Source organism: Oryzias latipes, chromosome 24, assembly GCF_002234675.1.
Source record: "Oryzias latipes chromosome 24, ASM223467v1".
NCBI lineage: Eukaryota > Metazoa > Chordata > Actinopteri > Beloniformes > Adrianichthyidae > Oryzias > Oryzias latipes.
The window spans coordinates 3,018,071-3,028,374 of record NC_019882.2 but is presented as its reverse complement, the minus strand read 5'-3'; the positions used below and the strand labels follow the sequence as shown (position 1 = coordinate 3,028,374).

At 40.3% G+C, this 10,304-nt stretch overlaps 1 protein-coding gene across 2 annotated transcripts; it reads right to left on the bottom strand.

The window, feature by feature from the left end:
- Positions 1 to 561: 561 nt before the first annotated feature.
- mut (methylmalonyl-CoA mutase) lies at positions 562 to 10,302 on the bottom strand. 2 transcript variants are annotated; one of them, XM_004083340.4, is made up of 13 exons: positions 10,176 to 10,302; positions 9,094 to 9,514; positions 8,359 to 8,726; positions 8,127 to 8,284; positions 6,256 to 6,427; positions 5,932 to 6,180; positions 4,834 to 4,945; positions 3,676 to 3,791; positions 3,253 to 3,368; positions 2,373 to 2,504; positions 2,148 to 2,295; positions 1,499 to 1,666; positions 562 to 1,034 (listed from the first exon to the last, which is right to left on the bottom strand). In XM_004083340.4, exons 2-13 carry the CDS (start codon positions 9,488 to 9,490, stop codon positions 906 to 908), a joined length of 2,265 nt encoding a protein of 754 aa, XP_004083388.1. In that variant the 5' UTR covers positions 9,491 to 9,514; positions 10,176 to 10,302; the 3' UTR covers positions 562 to 905. The 2 variants fall into 2 exon arrangements, with proteins under 2 accessions (XP_004083388.1, XP_011489746.1); XM_011491444.2 differs by lacking the exon at positions 10,176 to 10,302 and adding an exon at positions 10,054 to 10,169.
- Between the last annotated feature and the right edge of the window lie 2 nt (positions 10,303 to 10,304).

Sequence of the window (10,304 nt, the reverse complement as noted above, 5' to 3'; positions counted from 1 at the left end):
ATGGCGGCTTTTCTGTTGGTTTTATCTCCATAGCAACCATTGTATTTCTTGGTCGCCTTGGGGTGACAAATTAATCTGAGCAATTTTTATAAGAATCTGAAAAAGTATATTTTTGGATTTCCTTGGCAACAAAGGTTTTCTGTTAACCCCGCCCACATTCCTAATATGTTCACATCATGTGTTCTATCGTTTTGTTCAGCTTGAGTTAAGTATTTTGTGGATCAAAGTTTCACAATATTCCGGTAAGAAAAAAAATAAACGTGCGAGCAATACGGGGAACACCACTTTTGCTAGCACGCCACGCTAACACCATTCAAAATCTTCTGAATTTCTTCCTTGTAACGATCGAGGAGCCATGACGCAATAGGTTGAAACTGAGGGCTTTGAATTAGCAGAAGGTACTAAAGGTAAATGTTTTTTCTTTTTCTTTAGAAAATTCAAGGTGGCTGCTTCTTACCGAGGTCAAAGGTCAAGGTTTGCTATGCACAAAATTCATTTTCACTGGGTACTAGGGGGGAAAAAAAGACAAGGTCGTCGACTGAAAGACACACAAACAAGAGGTGAGGATTTTTGCTCACATAAGTTTTGATTTATGTAACAATTTTTCATTAAAGACACTTACATGAAATGGTGGATTAGAAAAAGACACATTCAGAGCTCGTGGGGAAGTGCTGATCGGCAAACATTAGATCAATGCGATTATTCAGTTCAGTAGATATTTCTAGCATTAAAGTAAACCCAAAATGTCTGAGACATGACAGTATAACAGAAAACCCACGTCATGATCAAAGCTAGGGATATTGTTGCTAAAAATATTAACATTATAAGGTTTTGTTTTTTTTAAAGAAAACAAAGAATGAGGAAACGTTTTGTCCAGACTTGACTTTTTCCCCTCTGGTTGGTTTTCACATGGCTTGCCGCATGCTTTCCAGGCTTTTCTCGATGCTGTCTATGACCTCAACGGCAGCTTGTGGGATTCTGGTTCCCGGACCGAAGATGGCGCACACGCCGCTCCGATACAGGAACTCGTAGTCCTGCGTTGGTGAGGAGAAGCGGGTTAGATCCATGCTTTTTACCCCCGAAAGGCCTCAGTCATCACGTTCAAGAAAAAGAGTTCAAGTTTAGACCGAAAAAAAAGAGGATTTCTAAATGTAACTATTTGAATTAGACTCATTTATTCTCATTTTCTGCCTAAATTGCAAATTTAAAATAAAACAGTTCTTTAAAAAGCTAGGAGCAGTCATTTTTTAGGTACAGACGTAGTACCAGGGCGTGGTTGTGTATACACCATGCATGCGCTGTGCATTCAAGAACATGCTTGGATTCTAGCGCACGTCCCTACAGTTGGAAGAGGTTCGGCAGGCAGAAAAAAAGCATGTTTTGTACGTGGAGCCTGAAAATCCTGCGTAGAACACGAGTCTTGAATTCACAACCCTGAAACGTGCGTTTGCATAGACTTTTCCTTGGAGGTGGTTGCTGGAACACGCGTCACGGTTACCTGTGGCGGGATGACACCTCCACATATGACGAGGATATCGGGTCTGTTGAGCTTCCGCAGCTCCTTGATGAGCTCCGGGACCAGAGTTTTGTGTCCGGCAGCCAGCGTGCTGATGCCGACACAGTGGACGTCCGCATCAACGGCCTGCTGGGCAACCTCAAGAGGGGTCTGCCGGATCGAAAACCCCACATGAAAAGGAGGAAACATCCCATTTCTGCAAGAAAATCTGTCGCACTTCCTCTATTTTTCAGTGCATTTACCTGGAGGCTGACTGGAAGCAGAAGTAGTTCCACTAAAATACACTTGATAAACCTCGCTAGCTTTTTTTGTTGTTCTATTTTCTCCTCACCAGAGGCTGACAGCTTTTTTTTCCCCCCAAACAATCCATGGCTGTAAGCATCAACAGCACATTGAAGATGAACTTGTGTCTGGAGGTGATTTCATTTTGCAAACTCTTTAATGTGTAAAATAAACACAACTGCTCACTCGCTGAAAGGCAACATTTTCTAGGAAAACCAGCGACACAGAGATGTGGAGTCTGGGGCTCCTGCTGAACCAGTCAAGCAGTTAAATATTGGTGTAACCTAATGCACTCTGCTCAATCCTACAACATTCTGAAATGTAATAAGAAAAGAGCAGAAACTCTGACCTGAAAGAGCGGTCCGATGTCCACGTCAAACCCCAGGTCTGCAAAACCCGTAGCGATGACCTTTGCTCCCCGGTCGTGACCGTCCTGCCCCATTTTTGCCACGAGTAGTCGAGGGTTCCTGCCCTCGTGCCTCTTGAACTCTACGACTCTACGGATGCAAAAGCGACGGTTCAAAGCCTCTTCAGTATGAGATTCGCCAAAGCGCCTGGCGCTCGGCCTTTGTACCTGTTGTGGACCACGGCGATCTCTTCGTGTTCTCCGAACTCGCTGCGATACGCTCCGCTCACCATCCGTGTGCTGGCCTTGTGTTCCCCAAACACTCTCTTCATGGCATCAGTGATTTCTCCAACAGAGCATCTTCAACAGAAAGAAGATGGACGGGTTCGAGTCATTCCAGCTTAGAGGGATTTAAGTAAAGTGATTGGACGACTTGGAAGCGTGAACCGGCGTCCATTTATTTCTGTTAACGGACGCCTCGTCGGACATTTTCCCGCCTCTACCATGGTCACTTACAACAGAAACAAGTATTACATAAATATTATTAAATTAAATCAATTAGTGAAGTGTATACGTTGCAGTATTTAGCATAGTTTGGCCAGGGATGTGACTCAAAGAAAGAAACATTATTTATTTTATTAATTAATCATAAAATTATTCATAAATGTATGTATAAATGGTGTTTAGGCCAGTGCAAAAATAAAGAACATTCTGGGTATTTGACCTGAACTTGTTTTTTATTCATCACTTTTAATGGAAACCTTGCAGCCAATCAGAATCAAGTAATCACCCAAAATTATGGTAGCAACCTTTGAAGAAACAAGGCCGTAATGAACTAGTTTGTGACTAAATGAACAATTTACTAGATAATATATTGATTGCATAAATATTTAAGCAACCAAAAAATATAAATTTCCAACTAAGCTAATTATTTATGTTAGGTTACTAACAGAAATGTTATACCAGTATATAAAATAAGGATTTGGCTCCAAACTAAAAGAGCATTTCAATCTTTTCAAATAGAAAAAGGTCTGTCTGTGTGCTAAAAAGAGTGAATGAAGGACAATCTTTGGAGTTAAACTCAACATTTAGAGAGCGCCGTTCTGACCTGGCTCGAGCCGCCTCCACAGCCAGGGCCAAAAGGTTCCCCTCCCTGGTCCGAGCGCACTCCTCGATGGCCGCCAGACAGCTCCTCGCAGCCTCCGGGTCTCGACTTTCCCTCACCTGAAGGAAATCAGACAGAAGCAGCATTAAAACTTGCTGACACTTTATATTTTTGGACCTTAAAGAACCAGAAATTATGAACAACTTACAGAAATCTTAGTACACAAGTTAGTTTGTTCTGGTTTAAAAAAAAACTACATGATGGAGCCTCATATCTGATGCCAGCTGGTTCCAAGAATCTTTTAAATAATAAAATCTAATTACATTTTTTTTTAATCTAATTATTTTACAAAGATCTAGAAGATCTTGTTCGAGTACCATAACCTTTTTAAACTTGCAGAGACCTACAGGCAAAAGCGGCACTGACCTTTTTGAGCTTCTCAATCTGTTTCTGACGTACGACCGTGTTATCTATCGCCAGCACCTCCACCGTCTCCTCTTTCTCCAGACGGTACTTGTTCACTCCGACAATGACTTCACTTCCTAACAAAAAAAAAAAAAGAGTCAAACTACATTTAAAGGGAAAAAAACGTAGCTCGAGGGACAGATTCTGGACGTGCCAAATCATAATCATGTTTCAGAAGAAAATTAGTTTTCATATTACTTATTAAATGTAATGACATATCAGGGTTTTGGGGGGAGAAATGACATCAAGCTGCAAAGCCCCAACAATCATTCCTCCACCTCCGTGCTCGACAGCAGGTTCAGGCTTCCTTCAAATGAATGTAGTCGTGTACTGAACGTCGTTGCTGTTGGAAAAACCATTCCTTAAATGCATTTCATGTTTTGTGTGAAAGGCTTGTATGAAGCACCAGAAACACGTTTGTGTACTTGGAAAGCTTTTATAGCTGCACTTTCCATCGTGACCACCAGAGGGAGTAAATATTTAATATTTAAGGAAGTTTTCATGATAAAAGGGTAAAAAAAAAGCAGCTCCTTTTAAGCATTTAACTATTATCTTTAGTGTTGCAAAAACAAAAAAATATAGAAATATTATACATCTAAGTAGGCTTTACATTTATATTACACATAAAAAGTATACGTTGCAGTAAAAGCTTCCTGTTTTCACAAAAGAAAAACTGCGGAAAGATTTGAAATTATTACAGTTTGAAGTGAAAATATTTAAAATAAAGCGTCTTTTGCAAAAGTCAAGCGAGTAATGGAAACCATAATGGATCCAGATGTCGTACAAAAAAAGCCTTGGGCTTGCAAAAGCAAATATTAATTAATAACAGCTTTATGGGCTGTGATGCCAAATTTGCTTTAGGCCTCGTCTGCGCCCGTCATTTTAAAACATTAAAAAGTAACTTAATCAGAGTCTGCAGGAAAAAGAGCATTTTAAAATTACATTTCCATCAAACCGCTGTCTGTTTGAACTGTTTCTGCAGCACGAATCCCTCACTCAGACTGTGTTTCTGAGGGAAAATAAATGGAGGAGACTCCCGGATGCTGAATGAGATGACCTAGATCTAGAAAATGAGAAGACTAGAGATGGAAAAGAGGCACATCTAGTTTTCGGTGGTACCTGAGTCGATGCGGGCCTGTCTTCGTGCAGCACACTCCTCAATGCGGAGTTTAGGAATGCCCTCTGCCACGGCTTTGGCCATGCCCCCCATCTCCTCGATCTCTTTAATGAACTATGGAAAACAACATTCAGAAAGAGAGAAATTCACCTCACTTTACACCAAAAAAGGCTTTTGTGGGACTTTTTCCAAGGACAGGGTAACAAGACGAGAGAATGTTTTTCAGAGAAGGGATCATTAAAGCTGTGAGCGGCGTTGTATGAGCAATAATATGCAAAAGTAAACTTTTGGAATGAAAAGATTTTGTCAACCACATTCCTAATGTACTCAGATCTTTTTGTTCAGCTTGTGCCAGGGATTTATGTATTAGGCAAGGCAAGGCAAGTTTATTTGTATAGCACAATTCGTACACAAAGTAATTCAAGGTGCTTCACAAAACAGAAAAGTGCATTAAAATCACAATACATCATAGAAATAATCAACATAAAATTTACTTTAAAAGAAAAGGAAGAAAAAAAAAAAAAAAAAAAAGATTTAAAAAGAAAGGTATTAAGCGGTCTCTTACGCGGTTTTAAAATCTACAAACTAAAGCCAACCTTTTTATGGAATTAGCTTCCCAAAGATGCTGGAGGAGTCAGGAGGCGATAGATCAAAAAACACAAAGTGAAGATTAAATTTGTAGAAGGTACTAAAACGTGATTCTTTTTTCTTCTTCCAGAAAATCTAGGTTGGCGACCTCTCCACAAGGTCAAAGGTCAACAAAACTTTGGCTGTAGACTTAACCTGTCGGCATGTGAGAGATATTTAGTGAAAATCACTCAAACACAAGTTTTCTTTTGCATATTGTGGGAAAATGGAAAAATTGCCACAAATCGGCTGCCAACCTACAGGTCCTGTGGCCATCCCATAATAATTTCAAAATTTCTCCCTGACCCATGTGTTGTGGTTTTGTTAGTGGGTTTGGAAATATATTTTTTTTAACCCCATAAGAGATTTCTTTTGATTTTTTTTTTGTTGTTTTGCCTGCTGTGATGTCATCGGTAGAATTTCTTTCTCGTACAGACACTAAATCTCCCATCATGCTTTGGGAAAGGACAAACCTTGAGCGCTGCATCATAAACGTCATCGGTGAGAGTTTCCATCATGTGCGAGCCCCCCCAGGGGTCGGCCACTTTGGGGATTCCCGACTCCTCCTGGATGATAATCTGGGTGTTCCTGGCGATGCGAGCGCTCTTCACCGTCGGAAGGCCCAGCGCCTCGTCAAAGGAGTTGGTGTGGAGGGACTGCGTGCCCCCGAACACGGCGGCCATGCCCTCGATCACTGTGCGGATTACATTGTTGTACGGATCCTACGGTGAAAAAGGCGGAGTCCTGAGGGCTTCTGTCGTCTTCCTGTCGGACTTGATGTGCGGATTAGCATTTACCTGCTCTGTCAGCGACCAGCCCGACGTCTGGCAGTGTGTTCGCAGGAGGAGGGACTTGGAAATCTTGGGCTGGAAGTTTTCTTTAAGGAGTGTGGCCCACAGCCTCCGGGCGGCTCTCAGCTTGGCTATTTCCATGTAGAAATTCATCCCGATGCCCCAGAAGAACGACAATCTGACAGAAAAATTCAAAAATACATCCTTTTTTAAACATCCTTATAGTAATAATTGTATTTATGAATTAACATAAAATGTAAACCCTTATGGGAATCTTTCAAAGACCCACTCTAATGAAAACTGTCTTTTTGAGGCATTTTTCTCATGATGTATAAAGAAAATTAAGCTTAAATTTGTATTTCTTTATTCAAATCATAGTGAATCAGCAGCAGAGGGGGAAAAAGCAGTTTTTGTGAAAAAATATGCACATTGGTCCCGCCCACAACTCACAGGTGAATTTCTAATGAACTCCTGCCGCTCTGCAGAAACTATGTCCTAGAAAATTTAAAATACCCCTAAATAAAAGACCACCAGGAATACTATAAATGGATCCAAAGATGATCTGAGTAAAGCTGTTACCCAACAGCTGCATAAATATATAACAGCACTTCACTTACTTTTTAGTTTAACGTTAAAACATAAAGTATTTAGAACATATCCTCAGTTTCAACATGGAAAAGCTTTTAACTTTATATCAAAAACGACATTAAATATTGCAAAGAGTAATAGGAACTAATCTAGTATATATGTGAAAAAGAATCCACAACAAAAAGTTCTAAAATGAGTAAAATCGACGGGGACTTTTCAGTTGCAGCTCCTAAACTCTGGAACGCTCTCTCCTTTTCTGTGAGGTCTGCCAGAACCATCAGGAATATGAAGACACTTTTATAAACTCAACTTCTTACTAAGGCTTTGAACTCCAGTGAGCGGATCTAGTGGGCCAGCTTGTTAGTTTTATTATTTTATTGCTTTTACGTTTTATTGCTATTGTTTCTTCATTCAGTCATATTGTTTGTGATTTTATTTAATTTTATATGATAAAAAGGAGTTTCTCCCACGTAAATGTAAAGGTCAGATCAGAGTCAGGCTGAACAAAGTCTAAGAAACCAATTATTAGGAAGATAATAAGTGTATGCGAGTCCTGATCAGCAGGGAAAGGTCAAGGACTGAAGCGATGGTCCTGAGGTTTAAGTTTGAGAACCCTGATGCATTAAAAGCTGCTGTTTTTGTGGAGTCGCATGTTTTCTACCAACTCAGATGCTATTTCCTTAGATGCTCTGTGTGATGTGGAGCAAATTCGAATAAAAGAGCTTGGCAGATTAACGGTGAGTAAAAGCAAAATTGGCAGTGGAAAATCACTGAAAACGCATGACTTTTTCAGCATTTTTCATAACTATAAAATGTTATACCACTGCCAGTGCGTTGCATCATCTGGACACATATTCATAGCAGACATGTCTGTGTTAAAACCAAAAACCTTTTGACTGAAACATTTCACAAGAGCAATCTGAGACGATCAGTGTTAAAGAAAAAAAGTCCAACTGGTCTGAGAAGCAGACAGATCGGCTCTGCTGATCGTCTGCTCCTGATTCACAACAATTTGAATAAAAAGAAATCCTCAGAGATGCAATTTTACGCTTGATGTTCTTTATGAATGTCCTCCATCATGAGGAGAATGCCACAAAAACCAAAAACACATTTTTTTTTATTGAAGTGGGTCTTTTAATAGTCTCAGTTGGAGATATTTTTATGAAGGAAAAAGTGTAACTTGGTTCAAAAAGGTTGAAAAAAACTGGTCTGTATATTTGATGATTCAACATACATCCACTTCTAAGCATATGTTTGCACTCATTGGCGTTTTGCTTAATTTTTGGTACCTTGGGGCAAATTCGTCGATGGTTAAACCTGCTTTCAGTCCCGTCCGGCAATACTCCAGCCCGTTGGCGATAGTGTAGGCCAGCTCCAGGATGGCATCCGCCCCGGCCTCCTGAAGGTGGTAGCCACTGATGGAGATGGAGTTGAACTTGGGCATGTTCTTGGATCAAGAAACATCGTTTTTTACATTTATGATAACATTATAAAAGGTACAAAATCAAAAGTGCTGCTTACCTTGGAGGTATAAGCAAAGATGTCGGCTATGGCATGCATGGAAGGTTCCGGAGGGAAGATATACGTGTTGCGTACCATGAATTCTTTTAAAATGTCATTTTGAATAGTGCCGGTTAGCTTCTCTTTGGGAACGCCCTGCTCCTCTCCAGTCACGATAAACATGGCCAGAACTGGGATGACGGCGCCGTTCATGGTCATCGACACGGACATCTTCTCCAGAGGGATTTCATCAAAGAGCAGCTTCATGTCCTCCACCGAGTCTATGGCTACTCCGGCCATGCCCACATCCCCGTGGACTCTGGGGTTGTCCGAGTCGTAACCACGGTGAGTTGGGAGGTCAAAAGCCACGGAGAGGCCCTGCTGGCCGGCTGAAACGACAAAACCAAAAGATGTCAATTTAATTTGGACTGCTTTACTTTAAATACAATCTTCAAAATATGGGAATATTTAGAAATATTTCTTCTATTTTTAAGGTTTCGTTAAATAAAACATGAAAGTAGACACACAATTATTGAGATTAATACCCCCGAAACAGGGCAGTTTGCACTTACTATGAATATTTTATTTACTTTAAAAAAAAATTATACAATGCCCATCCTTTAAGTGAAGACTATTTAAATACCTTTAAGAAACAAACTAGAATCATACAATTCATATTTTAGACACAACAATGGGACCCAAAATGCAGATTAAAATATCTAATTCCAATATTTGTGTTATATGAAAACAATATACCTTTAATGTTATCTTTATAGAATTTGTTGCTCTCCTCCACGGTGCTAAAGCCAGCATACTGCCTGATTGTCCATGGTCTGTATGTGTACATTGTGGGATAGGGCCCTCTAGTGTAGGGAAACGTTCCCGGCAGTTCATCAGCACGTCCCTCTGAGTCAGCCTGAGTGTACACCGGCTTGATGCTGATTCCCTCAGGTGTGCGCCATATTAGATCCTCTGGGTTCTTTCCTTTCAGCTGTTTCTTAGCCAGGCTGGCCCACTCCGGATGCAGCTGGGATCTGTCCCGATGCGACGAGGACGTGTGGATGAGACGGTGGCGTGTGTGGGACGAGGAGGCGGAGGCTTGAAGCAGGCGGCGGGCGGCTAGTGCTGCACATGCTTTGTGTGCAGACAGCATACTTACTGCCGGCTCAGAGATGACCTGAAATTACAGGGAGGGTCATAAGGTCATGACATAGGGACATGACCCATAAGGTCATCCCACCATTCAAGTGAACGAGCCATCATTTCTGCTCAAAAAGACATCATTACTACTATTTATAAAACATTGGTTGGAATATTTATACACTTCCTGTTTTTGATTGTTACAAATAGGAATATCTGCTTACATTTTCCAGAGATGGTGTTGTATTTTGTATATTTTAATGAAAAATCGAAATAATAATATTACAAAGCTACCTAAATAATTTTAGATGCTTAAAATGTGCTAACAATAAAAATGTAGCTTGCAAAGAAGTGTATTATCATGATTTGTGAAGCGTTTGCTCCCCGAATATACAACATTATGACAAACTGCGTCCAAAAAATACAACAACATGTGACAACATTACCAACAGTAATACATTTAGAGACTTGGCTATAAAAGAAATGACACAAAAACTAAAAGACAAAAAAATAAAAGACAAGCAATAAGAAAAACTAACCCGTGAGGGCTAAAGCTAGTCTGCTAACTCTACTTACTTTAGTCAACAAGAACCGTAGTTTAGCTTAAAAAACAACACAAAAACCAGTACGCAAACTAATAAATTTCTTATTTGCAAAACATCGCTTTAAAATAAAAAAATATATAACAATATTCTGACCTTGTAGCTTGTTTTGTTTTTTTCTTATTCGAGTTGGTAGAAGGCGTGCGTTTTCCTGTCCAATGAACTGTAAGCACACTGCGATCGACCAATCCCGTGCTGTGGTCACACGGCATCACCTTTGACCTG

What these genes read in the sequence shown, in the direction of transcription:
- mut (XM_004083340.4), bottom strand. Translation starts at nt 9,490, where the DNA reads ATGCTGTCTGCACACAAAGCATGTGCAGCACTAGCCGCCCGCCGCCTG. An exon ending in TTTATGATGCAGCGCTCAAG is followed by an intron (nt 4,946 to 5,931) that starts GTTTGTCCTTTC and finishes TGTTTTCCATAG; the next exon opens with TTCATTAAAGAGATCGAGGA. An exon ending in GAGGTGTCATCCCGCCACAG is followed by an intron (nt 1,035 to 1,498) that starts GTAACCGTGACG and finishes TCACCAACGCAG; the next exon opens with GACTACGAGTTCCTGTATCG.